The sequence below is a fragment of the Aphelocoma coerulescens genome, chromosome 2, assembly GCF_041296385.1.
Source record: "Aphelocoma coerulescens isolate FSJ_1873_10779 chromosome 2, UR_Acoe_1.0, whole genome shotgun sequence".
NCBI lineage: Eukaryota > Metazoa > Chordata > Aves > Passeriformes > Corvidae > Aphelocoma > Aphelocoma coerulescens.
In genome coordinates this window covers 149,198,326-149,218,232 of record NC_091015.1, presented here as the reverse complement: position 1 = coordinate 149,218,232, position 19,907 = coordinate 149,198,326, and the positions used below count along the sequence as shown (strand labels likewise).

At 42.4% G+C, this 19,907-nt stretch overlaps 1 protein-coding gene across 11 annotated transcripts in view; it reads right to left on the bottom strand.

The window, feature by feature from the left end:
* OXR1 (oxidation resistance 1) overlaps positions 1-19,907 on the bottom strand; it is a 275,796-nt gene that overhangs the window by 71,119 nt on the left and 184,770 nt on the right. The window contains exon 1 of one of the 11 annotated variants that reach the window (XM_069005348.1): positions 9,257-9,353. The exons of 7 other annotated variants lie outside the window; for them this stretch is intronic. Coding sequence is in view for 2 of the 4 variants with exons in the window: in XM_069005344.1 (XP_068861445.1) it covers positions 6,128-6,296 (169 nt within the window). In the remaining 2 variants the exon portion in view is untranslated. Of the gene's footprint in view, positions 1-2,165; positions 2,240-5,471; positions 5,622-6,127; positions 6,365-9,256; positions 9,354-19,907 lie in introns of those variants that run through there. 3 more of the 11 variants (XM_069005344.1, XM_069005346.1, XM_069005347.1) reach the window with 3 other exon arrangements.

Sequence of the window (19,907 nt, the reverse complement as noted above, 5' to 3'; positions counted from 1 at the left end):
TTTCTAAGAGTTCAAAGTCAGCTGATCCTGCTGACTTGTGCATTACAACTGCCCTGCTCACATGCAAAGGGATCTACTGTGGATGTGGAGTCATTCCCAGTGCCTCAGTAAACATCTTACTGTACAAGTTTATTGCATTAGGTCTGCAGATAAACTCGGGGGATCAGTCAACATACATGACAGCAGGGCTGCCATTCAGAGGGACTTGGACATGCTGGGGAGCAAGCTGACAGGAACCTTATGGAATTAAGCAGGACAGTAGTCTTCTGCACAGGAAGGAAGAGCTCTTGGTGTCGTACAGGTTGGCACTGCTCATCCAAGGGGCAGCTCTGCTGAAAAGAACCCCCAAGAATCTTGGTAGGCAGAAGCCAAACAGAAGCATGACCTGGAAACAAGGGGTCCAACAGCATCCTCAGCTCTATTAATAAGAACAGATGACAGGAGACTGAGAGCACACCTGTTATCCTTAACCCAGCACTCTGACTGCTTTTGGAACACTGGCTCTAGTGTCCCTGTCCCTCTCCCCCTGCCCCCATTCAATATAATGAAGGCATACATAAACAAAACTGGTTTGGTGAAGGGACTCCAAGGTAGTCAGGGGCTGTGAGAAGAGGCCAGGAGAACAGAGCCCCCGCAGCCTGAAGGAGAGGTGGTTTTGGAGGACTGTAACAGCAGTCATCCTCTACCTTCTAGATAGCCTTCCTGCAGGTGTCAAGATGACAGAGCCAGGCTCCTCAGTGACATACAGTAGGAGAACAAAAGGTAACAAAGAAAAAACAAAAGAGCTTCTGAGTAAAGAGAAGGCAAAAAACCCTTCAGTGCAGCTGTGCAGTTTCCATCTTTGGACACTCCGAATCTGAATAAAGCACTGGGAAACCTAGCCTGAAGTCATCATCTTCCCCACTTTAAGCAGCGCTAAACAATCTTGCCATTTGTATTATCTGTAACAATAATTCCTTCCACATTTTTCTGGCAAGCAATGCAGATACCTAAGGCCACCACTCAACCAAGCCAGAGGGAGATTTATACATATAACACAAGGTGTGTTGCTTACTGATGAACAGTAAATTATTATTCATACATGTAGTGACCTGAAATGCTGCCATGAGTATGCAGGTTCTCAATAAAATATCACCTTCTAAACTCTTTGAATGTTAGAAATGGAAATTAACCAGAAAAATTAAGATAAAAACACAACCAATGTGACACATTAAAACAAAAATGCAATACAGTCAAAGGACACCAGAACACCAGAAAAAGATGTTTCAGTCATCTGCTAGATTGGTTTATAAACTAAACTTCAGTTCAACATCTGATATATCAGAATCCTGCTGAACAGTAAAAACCGGTTTAAGAATTGTAAAATATGTAAAAAATTCAGTAAAGAGGAGAGAGAAATAGAAATCAGGAGAATGGAGGGGTATATTAATGAGATCTCAATGGAGTAGTTTTTAACACAGTTTAACTGCACATCAGCAGACACACTCAAAAGGACGATCAAGAGCAAAGGCTGGGTAAAAGGACATACAATGAATTCTGCAGCCCCAGAGCTTAGAGAAAAAAAGTGCAGGGAAAGATGTAATAGTACAAAGCAGAACCTGAAGTAAAAGATCATTTAACATCACATGCACCAAGGGAATACTCAAGAAATCCTGTACACTAGTAGCGCAGAAGTCTCAAGAAGAACTTGTGCATACATTAACATATCACAAGATGACTGAGTCACCAGCCTGATACATTCCAAGATCACATTTGCTTCTTATGCCTGTACCAACTGAATTATTTTCAGACATGATAGCGAAGCATTAGCGTCTTTGTAAAGGGTGCTGGTACATTTCATATGTGCTTCATCCGGAACAGTGTGTACAAGAAAACTCACAGAACTGCATCTCCCCAGTTTGAATCCTCTTTCCTACTTTTTCATACACCTGTTAATTTCTTAAAAATGAGGTACTGAATAAAGATGAAAGGAGAAAATAACCTGCCTTCTTCTCAGACAGATTTTTAAAAAGGAAGCTATTAACTTTTACAGCAGGACTTGAAAAATGTATTATAACTTGGCACTGCATATTTATCTTTCTAATGCACTGCTGCTACCTTGACCACAGTACAGAGGACTGACAAGCCACACAGCTCACTGGATATACGGTATATGGTAACCTTACCAATCAAGACTCCAAAGCTGGTATGAAAGAAATGTAAATAAGCCCACAGACCACATGGTTCAGAACTGAACAACAAGTTGAACCTGAGGGAGAAAAACAACAACAACAACAACAGTTTCAATACAAGGCAGCTAGAAAAACTTCCCTGACAGACTGGTTGAGAGGAGTCTCAGAATCACTGATTTTTATTTAACTTCTGTAGTTAATGAGAGACACACTGCAGGATGTCAGCACTACTTGTGCAGTTTATCTTCTCCCTCCATGAAGTGACCACAGAGAGAAGTGAGGTGAATATGTCTAGGAGGCAAGAAGCACAAGACTCCAGGTATGAAAGTATATCCTCACAGAATCAAAGTCTGATCCAGAAGAGAAGCCTCTTGAATGCATTTACTCCAGCCTCCAGTCTGAAGTAGAATTATTGTCAACATCAAATCAGGTCAGCTTAAAGCTGTCCTGATGGAACACTCTGTGTGAAGTTTTTTCTACTGTCCAGTTTGAACCTCTTAAGCTAAAACTCATGGCTGTTGCTCCTCCTTGATCTCTTACCACTGAGAAGAGTGTGTCCCTTTAGGTAGGTGTAGGCCATAATTAGATTGCCTCTAAGTTGCCTTGGTTTCCCTTTGCATAACTAAAGCCCAGCTCCCTCAAACCCTCCTCATAGGTCATGTGCCCTGTGCCCCTAAATATACTGGCTGGACCCTCTATAGCTCCTCAGCAGCTCTCTTTAACAGTGGTACACAAACCAAAGAGCACATTCAATGTGTAGCCTCAGCAGTGTCACAGAAAAGAAGCAAAATCTCACTGCTGGTCACTCTCCTCACACAGCAGACAAACCAAATACCAGAGTGAACTATGGGATGTGCTGCTGTCATCTTTTAAGTAAAAGGTTTGTATAGATGAGACTCAAATTAAACTGAATGTTCAGGTTAATTCTGCAGTAAAGATAATTCTTAATCACACATTCCCTAAAGCCTTGAGTTGCATCTTAAAACAAATAAAACACACACAACTTCAGCACACTAACACCTACAGTAAATTACAATAACCAAGAAAACTACATTCTGTTCTAGCTAAAGTTTCTAGGTAAATCCAGGTTTGAATACATACATATTAGCTCTTCCTATAAATTATCAATAGACTATATTTAGAAGTTATATTTCATAGCTTACAAGCCTTTTTAAAAAAAGTAAGTTTACACTGACATTGAGAGTGCCTTTACTAAAGCCAGATATTTTCTCTTGAATTACTGATTATCTTTGCATTTTTATCCTCCACCACAATCATTAAAAGAAAAAAAAAAACTTTATAAAGTTTTTTCACTGACTAACTAGGCTGCTGACACAAACAGTGTAAACCGGATAAACAGGTTTACAGCCTCCTGTGGCACTACTCAGTCTCCCAGTGCATCCTCTCTCCCTACTAAGAAATACTATAAACTGTTCTGTATGTATCCAAAGAAGTGATTTAAAGCACAGCCTTTGAACACACTTACCTCCCTGAACTTGGAAACCTGATAGGGAAGCTGTTCAACTGTTCAAAAAGACAAGCATGGAAACAGTAAAGGTAAAACTGCTAATACTGCATGAATTAAATTGAGATACTTCATTGTAGAAGCTAAAAAAAGGTTGGGGTTTTTTTTTGTTTCAGAAAAGTGGAAACATGGTTTTAAGGCATTTATGAAGAACTGTTCTCCTAACAAGTAATGCACAGTCACAGCTGAACCACACACACACAAAAAAACAATCCCAAAAAAACCCACTGAAAGCCCTAAGTGGGGAAGAAAAACAGAGTAATAGGTAGGCCTGGATCCAGAACACTGCAGAGACTAAACATGTGGAGTATTAAGAATCTGCCACTAAGTCTTAAGCTAATGCCAGGGGACCCATCTCTAATTAAAACAGAGGTTTGATTTCAAATGAAGCATTGCAATCACTGTTACAGCTTTCACAGCACCCATTACCAAGGCACAGGTGGTTTGTGAAAGCCAGCAAAATGCTTGCCAGAAGAATTCTACTGTCACAAGAATTTGTTTCTGCCCATAACTGAAAGAAACCCTGTGAAGGGGAAGGCAGCATGGTAGGGCTGAGGTCTACTTGCCTTGCACAGTATGTTTTGCCTAGGTTGGTGAAAAAAGCACATTAAAGTCCATATATACAGAAACTCACCCTGCATTCTAGAACTTGTCATTAACACAAATATTAAGCATTACATTATGAAGGCATCTGAGAAAATACATTTTCTGCTCAAAGCTAGAGGGGAAAAAAAACCCAGAACATTACAATGCAGCCTAAGTTAATCCTTTCTCCCAGAAGAAGAAGAGGAAAAACAGAGCTTTTCCCTCCAAGAAATCCCATGTATCACAGGAGATGCTTTATACTAACAGCTGAACACAAGGCCTTGTAAGCGATTAAAAGACCAGAAAATGCTAAAGCATTTTACTTCCATTTTGGTTCCGCAAAAGAGTGTAAGTAATCTTTGTCAAAAAGTCTTTAACTGTTTGCAGAGGCCTTGTTCAAGGTACTTCATGTCACTGCTGAAAAACAAGTTACTGTCTCTTTCTCTGCCTGTGTATGTTGGGGGGAGGGACATGAAATAAATAAAGAGTAACACTGTAAATATAGCCAGTTACCAATTATCCTTTCTGAGCAAGAAGTCATCCAATGCACACAAGGAAACACTATTTACACCTGACTGGCTGCATGGACATTCCTATTACCTTGCCTACTACACTGAGTACCAGACCTAGTTTCTCTTCACGATAAACTATTTTACTCTTCCAAAATAACGTACACTAACAAAGAAACTTAATGCGATTTAATGTTACATTTCAGTACAGACCTGAGTTCAACTTCACATAGAAGCTATAACAAACATTCACTCATCCACTTCACACAAAGTTTCTCAAAACGGGAAAAGAGGAAAACATTTACTATTCATTGTATACTGCTTTTTATTTATTACAAAGCACTTTTACAAACTTAATTTCCTATGTCTTTCTCTTTCTATGCAATCATTAGATCATGCTGCTCTTACTAGTTATGTCATGACTTGATTTTAATTCCTAGTCAATAGCGTTTAGAGTTCTCACTGCATGCTCCCCCTCTGCATAAACAAGTGTGCGTGCATTCACCGACCACTCCTCCAGTTTTCATGGTATTTCTTGCCAATATAAGTGTTCACATCAGATGAGTAACTTACAGTACCTATACCTATAGCCCAACAACATTATCAAGAAAAGGGGTAACAACAGCAGCCCTCTTACTCCCAGGCACAGGACAAGGAGTCACCGGCTGTCTCCTGACTGACCTGTTCGGCCACTGAGTGGCAGAGGTACTACTTCTGCCCTTAGCATCACCGAGCCTACTTCCCAGTGACGCTGCCTGATCCTCGGGAGCACCTGAGAGCCAGAAACAACCTCGTACATAAAGGACATCTCAAACCGAGGAGCTTGTGCTCCAGATGCTTTCCTCCACCCTGGTCTGCGAAAATACCAGGAGAGAGAGGTTAGTGAAAGAGCAGAGTTGTGCCGCGGAAGTCAGGAAGACGTTCAGTCAGTTTGCTGCTGTTAGACCCAGCCCCGGTGCAACCGCTCCGCGGCGCGGCCCCGGCAGTGCCCGGCCCCGGCCCACGTGCGGGCCCTACCGCGCCCGCCCCGCGCCCCCTTCTCCCCCTCCCCCGGCCGCCGCTCAGAGCCGCCCCGGGAGCGGGGCACCAGCCGCTGACGGTCTCCCTGACCGGCTCGGCTGCGAGCCCGGGGCACGGCGGGGCCGCTGCCGGCTGGGAAGAGACCCTCTCCCCCCTGCTGCTCCCGCTCGCTCTCGCTTCCCCCCGAAGCTCTCGCACTCCAGGAAGGCTCGGAAGGGGCGAGGAGCCGAGCCCGCTGCCCGGGGAGGCCCAGGCCGCCCGCTGCCCGCTGTTACACCCCGGCTACCCCCGCGCCTCAGCCCCTTCCCCAGCGGTACCTGCCGTCGGCTTGGCGGGGCCCGGCTCGGCGGGGCCCGGCTCCCCGCGGCTCCGGCCGTCCTGGCAGCGGCCATGGCGGAGGCCGCCGGGCACGGCGCCCCAGAGGCGGCTGGCGGTGCCGCGGAGCAGGCGGCCGCCCTTGCCGGTGAGGGCGGTCAGCGAGTCCATGGCGGCGCTACCGGCCGGGGGGCGCCATGGCCGGGCCGGGACCCGCGCGCCGCCGGCCCGCGCCGCAACTTGGGCAAACTTTGGGCCGGCCCCGCCCCCTTTTAAAGGGGCCGCGCCGCCGCCGCGGGCGGGGCCGGGGCCGGGCGGGAGCAGCCGGCGGCTGCCGAGCGCCTCTGTCAGCGGGGCACCGCTTCCTTCTGGCCTCGGGCAGGCTCACGGCCACCTCTGCGTCTTCAGGGACTCACCCAGAGTTCGGGGAGTTGGTTCTGGTTCGTGGAAGCTCGTTGTTTTACAACCATGTGCTGCAGCGCTTTCTATGAACTTTCAGCTTTCCTGTCTCAGCGTTCCCAAGCATGAAAATCAAGGCAATCTTTTGCTTTTAATCATCTCACAGAAAATTAAAGTTTTTCTTCTTCTTTTAAATCCTCTCACAGTCGTGGATATGAGGATGTGTTTTTCCACTCTAAGTGTAAAACAGGACAGCCACGACACTGTGTGGTTTTGCTGCTCTGTTTTTGACCCCTTTCTCCCTCAGTGTCTCTGCCATGGGACGGCATCGTCCTTGGCTTGTGCCAGCCAGCCATGTCCCGGTGCCCTCCTTTGAGTGTTTGCCAACATTGATACCCAACTCAACCTTTGAACCGACTAGGTCACTTTAGGCTTCCAGCAAAACTTACTAGGTTTGCACTTTTTCTTTCTTTTTGAAAAAGACATTTGATTTGTGGTGTTCATTTGTGCCTTTGCATTCTTTATCCCCATAATTCTTGGAACTTTTTAAATTTTGAAAAAAATAAAACCAATTAAAACATGATCCAACAGTTTCACAGAAAAAGAAATACCTAAGCACTGAATCTCATTATTAAGCTCTGACTTATGATGTGTTCTGCACGTATTGAGGCTGAAAAAGCAGCCATATTTATACCTGTGCCATAGACCTTGAGAAGACAGAACTGTAAGCTAATGTGCTTATATTCTAATGTGAGTAAGATAAAATTATATGCTGCATCTAGCTGCAAATGAAGGCATTGTTTAATAAAAAATGCTCTTGTTGAGCCAAATCTATTGTGTACATGCAGAACAGTCGAACAAAGTGCTGAGCTATTTCAACTCCTATTCACTTGTAGCAGCTGTTCAATTAAATCAGAGTTTAACGTCAGCATTTTGGAGTGCTGATTTCTGAGGGTTACTTGATTTAAACAGTACACTCAAATCAACCTTTCTACTACTCAAATCAGTTCTTGCTCAGGAGATAATGATGTTCAAGACGTTTTTCAAACAAAACTTTTTCACTGAAAGACAACAAGAAAATTTTAACAGAATTAGCTCCCCCTCCCTTCCCCCAAGATCTGCCAGTAGAAATGGATGTGTAACCTGTGTGCTCTAATTCTAGTGAATAAATCTGGAACTGTAGTCACTGCATGGTCTAAGTACCACTAGATGTTTAGAATATAAACTGTTCTGCCAACTAGATCTGTCTTGCCCTGAGCATTATAATTAGTTTTCATTTTATGACAGTGTTTCTGACATGAAAAAGTTATGATTGGTCTTTTGCCCTGTTGATTCTATTTTAGACAAAATCTATAACATCTTTGCATGAGAAATGTGTTTATAAATGTGGTGATCAGCACATTTTAAACTTCAAGATCAGTTGCCCACCAGTATTCCAGCCACATACACACCTCTGCTATTGTATTCATTGCATGTATTTCTTCTGTGGTTTGAAATAGTCCTGTCTTTTTTTTTTTTTTTTTGTCTTTCAGATTCATATTTATAGAATCATAAAATTTTGTAGGTTAGAAAAGACCTTTTAGATCATCAAGTCCAGCTGTTAATCCAGCACTGCCAAGTCAACCACTAAACCATGTCCCTAAGTGCCACGGCCTCCAGTGGTAACTCTACCACTTCCATGGGCAGCATGGGCTTGACAACCCTTTTGGTGAAGGAATTTTTCCTAACATCCAATCTAAACTTCCCTTGGCGCAACTTAAGGCAGTGTTTTTTCATTATATTGCAGTAATAGAGGCTACAGATTCAGATAGCATTTTGGTGAAGCATTCAAGGTAAATGTTTGATACCATGAATTTATTTTAGCTGCTTTCATCAGCTTTCCTCACAAATAGTCTAACTGAACTATAAAAAGACTACTTCTTACTGCAATGTGTTTTTCTATAGTATTGAAAATCATTGTCTATCCTCAAAAGCATCCATTTAGCAATGTTTTTACTTAGCAAGAACAAATTCTTCAGTTAAACTGTTTTAACTATAAAAACCAAGATTTAGGTATCAGTGCTCAGAAAAGTAATAGTACTTGTTAAGATGCATGACACTCATAAACTACTGATAAAATTTCAAGGCATTGCTATAATACAATAATTAATATTAAACTGTTATTACATTGTAAAGAATATAGTCAGAGCTATAGTACTTCCCATCCAGAGGGACCTTGTAGGGTATGCCCAGCCCCCGCCCTGGAGGGATGTCTGCTGAGACAAGGAGATTGCTCAATCTCCCAGCAGAACTCCCCTGGAAAGGCAGCCACTTTCACTTACGGTGAGAAGAAAGCAAACCCAGAATCCTCTGGGAGACCCTATGCAGATCCTTTGTAGCCCATTGGCCCTTACCCTCTGATACCCACCCTGCCCCTGAGAGGGCAGAGAGATGCTCGTCCCTGGCTTCCCCTTCACCAACTAATAAAGCTGCCACGGGCCTCTCGTCTCTCTCTCCCTGGTTTGGCCTGGAGGCTGCCCTGCAGAGCTGAGCTGAAATCACGAGCTGACAATCACTAAAGAGCTGACAGCCTCTGCACGGGCCCTCCAGCCAGCAGCTGAGGGAAGACACCGGGCCCCGGGAAGGCAATCTCTTTTGGGACCATCTCTCGGGACCGGTCACAGCTTCCTCGGTCAGAGCTACTAACCCCACACCAGCTGCATTAGGACCTTGAGAAGCGGGTCCAGGCAAACCTGATGAAGTGCAACAGGGCAGTTATGAGGTCAGGGTAATCCCAAGCACAAAAACAGGCTGAGCAGAGAGGAGCACTGGTGAGAAGGACTTGAGGGATAGTTCGTTGATGAGAAGCTCAGCATGAGCTTTAATGGGTCCTTGCAGCCCAGAAAACCAACTTTATCCTGGGCTACATCAAGAGAAGTGTGGCCAGCTGGTCGAGGGAGGGGACTCTCCCCTTCTACTCTGCTCTCCCACCTGGAGACACCACCTGGAGCACTGCATTCAGCTCTGGAGCCCCTGACACAAGGACAGAGACCTGTTTGAACCAGTCCATTGGAGGGCCACAAAGATGATCTAAGGGCTGAAGCACCTCTCCTATAAAGACAGACTGAGAGGGTTGGGGTGCAGTCTGGAGAAGAGAGGGCTCCAGAAGACCTTAGAGCACCTTCCACTACCTACAGGGGACCTACAAGAGTGTCAGAGAAGGACTTTTCACAAGGGGTGATGGCCTTAAATTGAATGAGGTCAGGTTTAGATATTAGGAAGAAATTCTTTACTGTGAGTGGTGAGGCACTGACACAGGTTGCCCAGAGAAGCTGTAGATTCCCCGTCCCTGGAATTGTTCCATGCCAGGATGGACAGAGCTTTGAGCAACCTGGTGTAGTGGAAGGTGTCTCTGCCCAGGACAGGGGGCTGGAATTAGATGGCCTTTAAGGACCCTTCCTACCCAAACCATTCTACAATACTTCAGTAGACATCATCAACACAAACATCCAGTAGTACTCTTATGTACTTTAAGATGCTGTTTCAACTTGGTTGTGCATTAGTTGTACCACACCTGTGGTAGCAAGATTTTTGACAAAGCTCTCTGCTCTGAAAACTGACCACTTAATCCTGTGTCACTTTAAAAATCTAATGTGCTGGTACTTAAGATTATAGCCTGTATTTCCATCTGAAAAGCTTTGCAGCATTCCTCAACTTTTTAATTGGTAGGAGCAACATGAACACTACATACATAAGCAATGTGTGTCCCTTTTGCTGTAAAGCTAAACCAAATAAAAATGGGTTCTACAATATTTATAATTTTTTACACTTATATTGATTTTGAACACCTTTACAGATCATTCTACCTTTCTGTCCTCAAAATGCCTAGAAACAACCAGGATTTTGCTAAGGAGGACTAATAAATCTGTGTGTGATCTCTGAATGTGCAACAAGGATCTCTTCCGGGTTTATCTCCTGGTGGCATCAGTGCAGAAGAGTATCTCTGTAACTCAGCCACTTAAAACTGTCCCTCGAGAAAAAGGAACTGGTCCTACCTGCTCTTAATTGCTTGTTTCTGTTCCCATGCTAAGAATGTAAGCACAAGGATTCATTTGGCAGGTGAATGAACTGGGTTGTAAAGATGATCCATTTAAAAGTACCTTTTAGTTTAGTAAAAGCTAAGCTTTTTTTGTTAATTTGTTATTATTTTGTTTTGAGGTTATAATTATCCCCAGTTAGATCTCCAGATCTGGTTGTGTGTAAATGCCTGTAGAAGCACAAGTTGCAAAACAACAGAAGAGTAGAAGTGGCTGGGAGAATAGAAAGAGGGAGGGAGAGAGAGAGGAAGTTTCATGCCAGCCTCTGTGTCTTCAGTGCCAGTGTACATTAGCTCAAAATGAGAAGTCAAACTGTGGCACAAATAGAGATGCCTTCATATTGGTATTATACACAAACCCACGTTCGCTAGCTACAAAAGTGTCTGCCAGAATATTTCTCCATTTATGATGTAATATTTAATAACACATTATGCTAATCTATTGCACAACCTGGTCTTGTTGCTAGATCTCCAAGTCCTAGATTATGCTAATCTATTGCACAACCTGGTCTTGTTGCTAGATCTCAAAGTCCTAAACCAGAGGGAGCAGGTAGAGCTGATTGAGCTGCATATTAAAAGAATTGATGGGGTAGAGGAAAGAGAGCAGGGATCCATTTTAGTCAAATAGAAAAGAACACAATGAGGAGAGAATATTATCGAGAACTGAATATACATATAAAAGTATTTCAAATGACAAAAAAAAGATAAAAACATAGCAAGTGGTAGTGGTATTACTTCAGACAGATTTGTTGCTTGTGAAAATAAGTGCAAATTGTAGCAACTAATCCAGCAAAATGCCAGCAGAGGCTGTGCAACTTTGTTAGGGCTGGGCCAGTTCATGTGCCTGCTGTACAGGATATGGGCCTCTCGCAATATGTCTTGCCAAATTCGTAGAACTACCAAGCTGCAGGCACAAGTGCACCAGGCACTGACACAAACCCCTTATTCTATTTTGTGAGAAAAGAAGTTTGTACATGCTTTCCGAGGTGACTGTCTTGTTGTCAGTCATTTGGCAATTACTCAGCGTTCATTTGTATATAAACAACCTCTAGGCAAGTATGTCATTCTGGCAGCTTGAACCAAATGCCCCATTTAAGCTTCCTTAGTCATTCTGGAAGCACTGATTGTCATGTAATGCTATGAGGATGCTGCATGCCTTTGTTAAGTATTCTGAACTACCACCTCTGGTCAAGACAGTACCATTTATGTGGTTGCAAAACCCATAATTGGCAAAAATATGAATTTGAATTAGAGCATCTTAAAAGCCTAACGTCTTTCTTAATTTTTAATGAAACCTGTTTTTAGTAATGTAAAATAAAGTAATGTTTTAGTTTTTAGTAATGCAAAATAGTTCAGGAATCATTGGGTTTTTTTTCCTTGTGAAAAAAAGGTAAACTCTTAAGACACAGAAAAACATACTGCAGTCTGTTTCCAATGCTGTTTCAGTAAAAATTAAACAGAATGCAGAATGCATGTACAGTCCCTGAAGGAGGGACCAGAACTCAGGCATGCAGAACTCCCACATTCTCAGGCCTATTTCCCTAGGAGCAAACTAATTTGAATGATGAAGTATGGAAGTACACAGTTCTAGAAGCAAAAAACATTTGCACAGTTCTGTTTCTGTGATTAAGAAGTTTCAAATTACTCCAAAGGGAAATTCATTGTCAGTATAAATTTGGGAGAAGTTGAAAAGAGATAACCAGTAGATGACACTAAGTAAATGGGTGTGTTTAAAGCAGGTTCTTCACAGAGAACTGTGGGTTAGGTGTGGCTGTTCATAAGGTTTCACAGTACCACATCCTCTTCAGATTAGACACTCAACAAGAAAGAAAGTCCCATCTGCATACTAGTTTCAGAAATGGCAGACCTGGAATTTCAGACTTCAGCAGGTAGGGATATAATTCTGATTCTACTAACCAGCTCCCTGCAAGATTGAAATGACATGGGGCCCAGTCTCTACCTTGACCACTGATGCTGTTCACTGTTCAGCAGAAAATGTCACACTGAAGGGATGAGACAGAATAAAAATGGGCAACAAGGGAATTTGGTAGTCCTTGATTCTGGACTGGGACACTTCAAGTATAGGTTATTTTTTGTATGCAATTACTCTTGATATGACACTGAAAAAGACAGGAAGCAATAACAGCATCTCTTTTAGGAGAGTTGTTTTCTCAGTAGAAAACTATATCAAACTCCCTACTGTGTTAGTATTTAAAACCTGGCTCAATAAATCTTTAATATCTTAAGGAGCTGTATAAAATAAAGGCACCACACCCAGATATGAGGTTTGTCCAGGCTGAGGAGAACATTTGGACCCTGGCCACCTCAGTTTACCCCTATGATATATTTTAGCATCAAAAGATGCACTGCTCCTTAAGTTTAATTTCATAATAGCTAAATACTGTAGCATTCACTGTGTGATTTTGTCTTCTTACCAAGAAGTTGAATACATAAATATTATGGTTTTGTTTTTTTGGTATATAACCTAATCCAAGTGAGACTATTTATAATTAGGACAACCCAACCAGTCCATTTCACCTTTGAGGACAAAGCAATTTTTGCTTTTCTAGCCAGATTTCAAAAATCTTCATACAATAATTTAAATTTAGATAGTAAAGATAGAAACACCATGGAAATAAAATGTACAGTTTAAATCTGGGACATTACTGTAACACATATATGAAAAATGTTAATTGATTCACAAGTGTTTTATACGGGCATACATAGCATAGTTACAGGAATGCATACTAAGCATATGAAACCCAGTAGAAGTGAGTATGAATTGAGGGTATTTTACTCAACTTCATTTTGCAAAATAATTTTATCAGATTTCAAAAACATGCCACAATTTTTCAACACTTTTGGAAGTACCCAATTTCAGTTGCATATGGTCTGAATTTTCAGAGATTCAGGTAAATAACAAGCTTTGTTGCCTGCAGTTACCCATCTTCTCTGCAAAATTATAAAATCATAGTCACTATCCAACTTGTATTTATGCTCTTCTTTTTCATAAAACAGTGAAAGAATTAGTGTTGGGGTCCCTCCCCCCCTGCCATGTAGCCCTGGGAGAGGGGCCCTGAGGGAGGCACGGGGTTTCCCTGCCCCTGGTCAGCCTCGTTCCCCATTGGTTGTTTTGTGTTCCCCTGCGCGGGCAAAGGACCCTCGGGTCCCATGATTGCCGCAGTTCCTCGGCAGAGCCCCGGCCATGTGGCTGGAGAAATAAACATCTCTGAAACATCTAGCAAGAATCAGTCCATAGATATTTCTTTTCCATGGGCCTCCTTGTTTGATACATGTGTTGCAGTATCCCTGCTGTAACAAATGGGCAAGACACCGATCCCTAAGGACAGAAAATTCATGAGTAAAAACCACTCTAGATCTCTCTCTTCTCGCCTTGGTTTGGATATTCTCTCTGGACTATTACAAAAATGGATATTCTAAGGCTACTAAATATGTATTTTTCTTATTTTCTCAAAGTATACTTACGTTTGGATGTTGAAATGATCCATTCTACAACAGCATGTCAACATTTGTCAGTGTATCAGTGATAACAACATGGGACTTTTCAAATACGGCCTTGAGAACACATGCATGTCAAATGGGGACTTTTCCATGTTTATGGCAGAACTTTACTGTCAGCTGTAATTACACAGCTCTTTATATAGAATACCTTATCAAATAATAATGAAATGACTTCCAGGTCTTCAGTTCATATTTATCTGGTCAATAGTGTCTTATTATAAACAGAACATTCTATTCTTTCAGGGAGTTGTATGAAATTGAATTTGGACTCCAGGGGGTATGAATGCATGTTCATAGAGACCTCCATGCAGTTTAAGGTATGTTCACTAGTTATGGCCCTTGCTGAAGAGTCAGTTTTCAGCAGACACATCTCCTTTTGTGTCATCGACTCAGACATTTTTTTCTTTCATCATGTGTTTTGCAACTGAACATGGAAAACAGTGACAGTGTAGTTGGTGATTCCATAGTATTTACTAGCTAATCTCAACCTCCACAGAAGCATAAATTATGCAAATGATAAATAATTGCTTATGAAAGGTGCTCAGAAAATTGATTATTCATCAGATATTTGAATCTTAAGCAAACATTATTGACTTAATCCTTTTTTTTTTCCTTTTTGCAGTATAACTGTAACTATTTTTTCCTTAACACTCCCTAAATGCTTATCAAGTTGTTAATGCACTGTATTCCTGTAAGGAAGTTGCTCATACTTGCTCAGAAACAACAGACCCAGATTCCAATTCACTTTCACATTGACTGACTGGTTCAAAATAAATAGAATGTCCCTCTGGTAGGATACAGTTGGGAAAGTTCAGTCTGGTTCTATACCATTTCTGAAGACTAAGCAATCATAACACAACTCAGGTTTCAAACGAAAGCATTGATTCAGAGCATTAACATGAAGAATGCTTTGTGATCAATCTCTCTCCACCTCATGACCAGCTGTATTCCTCAGGTTTACAGGAAAAGCCACATAATTTAGAAATCTACAGTCCTTTTTGGGATTAATAATCTTCATAGTAATATACATGTTAATATCATTATTAATTTTTAATAATGTCTTAAAAGTGATATAATGAACAGGTTTCATTATATTCATATATATATTCATTATATATATTTCATTATATATATTTCTCTTTGAAGAAACAATCAATTGCTTGTCACATACTCCCACTATATTTGGTTGGCACCAGATTGGTTTCCAGTTCAGAAAACATTATGGCTTTGAGTTATAGGTTATGTGTTTCCATTGCAACCTTTAGACCTGAAGATATCTAAGATACAGGATCTTTTCAATCTTTTCAAAATCATTCTTTTCAGACATCTGGAAAACACAGGCTTAAGAACAGTGATGAGCAGACACATAATGTCAGTTCTGTGTAGAAATGCCATCTAAAGTACAGTGATATTTACTAGAGAAATGGGTCCAAAATAACGTTAGAATTTATCATAAACCAGAATAAGGCTAATGGCAACAGCTGATCCTTTTGATTGCAAATTTTTTATTTTAATAAGAATTACTGAATTTCTATTTTACTTGCTCCTGCTTAGGCATTCTAGGATTAAAGATTAGTTAAAAAAAGACTGAATTCTGTTCCAGTCTTTGCTACCTCTTTTTTTGTGGTTGTTTCCCTTAAGTAAAGTAAGTATATGAAAGCCTTTTGTACATACCTTTTCCTGAGCCACGTAAGTCTGTGCAGGACATTCCTGAAATTTTCTTTTGAATGAAAACCCAGAAATATGTTGATCTTACTAGGAGGAAGTTCTGCTTTTTCTTTCTTGTTAACTCTTGCTTCTTAAGGAACATCTGGTGTCTCTCCCCTCCCCCACTGGCACCACATCACAAGTGTATGCCTGATTCATTTGCTCCCATAATATCACGTAGAAAACTTGTGGATGGTTACTCACTCTGTTCTTTTGGGGATAATTACTACAATTTATCCTCAAAAATCAAATCCATTGCTTCTAGCTAGCTAAATCATTTGAAGGCTGTCCATTACTGTATTATCTCTGAATTAAGAAACTTTATACAGTAGTTTTTCCCCAAAACTTTCATATCTTAGCTCTTATGTCTCTCCCACATTTTACTGTCTTATTACTGTCACAATTTTCCCTGAAATGATTTGAAATCTCGTGTTCAGCCGCATTTAGCTGCAAGGCTGTACACACCATTGAGAACCTATGCACATACACAGCTTTACAGATCCTACTTGCCTCTCATTAATTTCCCTCTCTTTGTTTAGGTGGGATCTTCTGTAGGCTTCATTTAAAATTACTAAAGGCATGTCTCACTGTTTTCCTTGTATTTCATCTGAGAATGAAATATTGTGAACATATATTGTCTACAAAATCCCAAAGGAACTGTTCTTTCCATAGGTAATTAATGGTTATCTGTCAAGGTTTTTTACACCAGTGCTTTAAGATCAAGACTCAGAATTTGTAAGTGACTTGACTGACAGTGGTTAAGAGTAAGCACTAGTGACATGCTTTTTATCAAGGAAACAGGCTGTTGTATTTTTCAGAAGTCAAAAGTTTATTCCTTCCAACTATAGATACTAATATTAATGAATTATGCTATGTTGGAAATACATACAGCATACTAGTTTAGTCATGAACCTTAGAAAGGTCAGCAAACCTCAGTGAGAAGAGAAGGGATAAATAACTGTTGTCTAGCCTTGATCTATTTTTGTATTAAATACAAAGGAAAAATTCAGTTATTTGAATTGGAGCTTGCCTCGCAAGTTCCTGCTAATCTGGTGTTGAAGTCCTGCCTTGGGTATGGGATCACTAAAGCAATTCTGAAAAAAACCAGCACCATAACCTTTTAATATTTTAGACTTGTTATATATGCCCAGTAATTTTCTTTTTGTTTTGGGGCTTTTTTGGGGGTTTTTTTGCACAGAACGCTTTAATGGACTCTGTGGTATTAAAGGACCTCTGGTATTACTCAGGACTTCATGAAGAAATTAAATTGTAATAATAAAGTTAGAAGACATCTGGGTAAGTAAAACAGCAAAGAATCAAGAAATGTTTTAAGTCTTGGTTGGCAAATCTACAGTTTTTCTATAGGAGTCAATAATCATGTGGATAAGAATAATCTGTTGATAGCAGTGTACTTATATTTTCAGGAAGCTTTTTACAAAGTCCTGCAGCAAGGAAATGAAGCTGTTGTAGGATGAGATGGCTAATCATTTAATATGTACATTTAATAATGTACAGTAAGCAAGAGGCCAGACTTCACAACAGAGGGAGAAGGATTCTCAATGCAGCCCAACAGAGATGCATGCTTTTGAACTTACTGCATTGTTAGGTGTTACAGTAGGGATTACTGTAACAAGCATATATCAAACCAGGAGTCCCGTGGAAAGGAAATATATGTGGACAGATTCTTGATAGATGTTTCAGAGATGTTTATTTCTCCAGCTGCATGGCCGGGGCTCTGCTCAGGAACTCCTCGAGTCACGGGACCCGAGGGTCCTTCCCACACTGGGGAGCACCAACCAACCAATCGGGAATGAGGTTGACCAGGGGCAGGAAAACCCTGTCTCTGTCCCCCCCAGGGCCCCTCTCCCAGGGCTCCATGGCAGGGAGAGGGTCTCACCCATTTTATTTTAATAAAAGGAGAATGAAAACAACTGGATAAACATAACAAGAACAGTTTCAAGAAACAAGCCACTCTCCCGAGTCTTTAAATGTCCAAACAGATTCTGTGGAACATCTTAGGGCTGACAGAAGGGAGACAGAACTCTCTGGGCATGCTTGTGGAGAAACTGATGCAGGAGAGAGTTTAATTTCTTCCCTCCCCCGTTTCATCCCCCCATCGGCATCGGGGAGGAATTGTAGGGAAATGGAACTGTATAAGGAAGCCATGGGGTGAAAAACAGATTAGGAATAAACTGGTGATAGGGTAAACTTAGGAAAGGGTTCATATTGGGTATAGGGTAAAAGGGGAAATTAGGCTGTGGGTAGGGAAGTTGCTGGGATGGATATTGTTTATAATTTTGTGCATAACGGCTGCCTTTGACAGGAATACCCCCAGGCCCAGTAACATTTGCTGTTTGTAAACCCTTCTTTCCTTGCACTATATCAAATTGAACAACTTCCCCATCTCCTACACTTTGCAGGTAATTTTTAGGGCTATTCCTTTTAATGGCAGTTCTATGGATGAATAAATCTTCCCCTGTATATTCTCGTGTTATAAATCCATAGTTGTTTTTTACATTGTAGCATTTCACAGTTCCTGTGATTTTCGTGGCTACAAATTCTCCTATCACGTGCTTGCGTGTTTGTCGTGAGTGCCGGTCCCGCATGGCTGCTGCCTCACCGACTCCAATGTCTTGGCCAGGGCCTCGCGTTGCGGCTGCTCTGTGTCGTCCGAGCGGCGCTGCTCCAGCACGTGTCTGGGCTCTGCGCGGCCCCGCTCTGGCGCGTGTCTGGGCTCTGCGCGGCCCCGCGCTGCCATCGCCGCTGGCTCCGTGCCCTGTGAGTGGTTCCGCTCCGCAAACTCCACGCTGCTTTGAGAGCGGCCCCGTTTTGGCTCGGCGCTGCGCGGCTTCTCATGTCGCTGTGGAAATCGCCGCTTCTCCCTCCACAGGGCTCTCCGAGCTGTGTGCTCAGAGCGGCCTGCCATGCCGAGCCCCAGTTCTTGGCTGCTCGTGGCCCACGGCACCCGCGGCGCCTGCGGCATCGCTCCCTCACTCGCGGCCGGGTGGCCGGGGACCCCGAAACAGGGATGGGGTCCGCGATAAGGCGCGCGCTCCCGAGGGGGTCGGGCGCATCCAGCACAGGCACCTCCACCGGCACGGCTGCAGTCATGCGCTCCCAGGGTGGCTGCCACACGGTCTCGGCCACGGGAGAAGTATGATCTTCTGCTTTAGGGGTAATGGGACCATACAAATGCTCTTCAAGAGCTTCCCTGATTATAAGGTATGCACGGAAAGCTTCGCTTTGATCCCATACCTTATCCCAGATCTCATTCCAGAAACACCCCTCACAAGATTCAGGAGGTTCGATATCAAAAAGTAAGTCTCGAGAAATATAGGGGAACCTTTTGAAAAGCCAGATAAAAAAGCGTTCTAGATCTCCTGGTTCCATTACTTTTTTGTTTTGTTGTTCAAAGATTCCTTTTACTTCTAGATACATTTTTTTCTGTGGCTCAGAGAGCCCCATTTCCCACGATTCTTCCATAGTCCAGAGAGAATATCCAAACCAAGATGAGAAGAGAGAGGTCTAGAGTGGTTTTTTACTCACAAATTTCCTCAGGGATCGGTGTCTTGCCCGCATTCCTCCACCAGTTTGTTACAGCGGGGATTACTGTAACAAGCCTATATCAAACCAGGAGTCCTGTGGAAAGGAAATATATGTGGACGGATTCTTGCTAGATGTTTCAGAGATGTTTATTTCTCCAGCCGCATGGCCGGGGCTCTGCTGAGGAACTCTCAATTACGGGACCCGAGGGTCCTTCCCACACAGGGGAGCACCAACCAACCAATCGGGAATGAGGCTGACCTGGGGCAGGGAAACCCCGTCTCTGTCCCCCCCAGGGCCCATCCCCCAGGGCTCCATGGCAGGGGGGGAAGACCCCAACAGTTAGGCTAAGTAGAGAATAAGGTGATGGAGTTTGCTGAGAATACAAAATTACGTGGAAAAGTAAAATCTGCTGAAAAATGTAAAAAATTGTTTCATAATACAAAACATAAACAAAGCAGCAAGCAAAATTCACTGTTGATAAATGCAGAGTAAAGACGAGTTTTCCTCTAAGTGCATAACTGTGTTTATACATA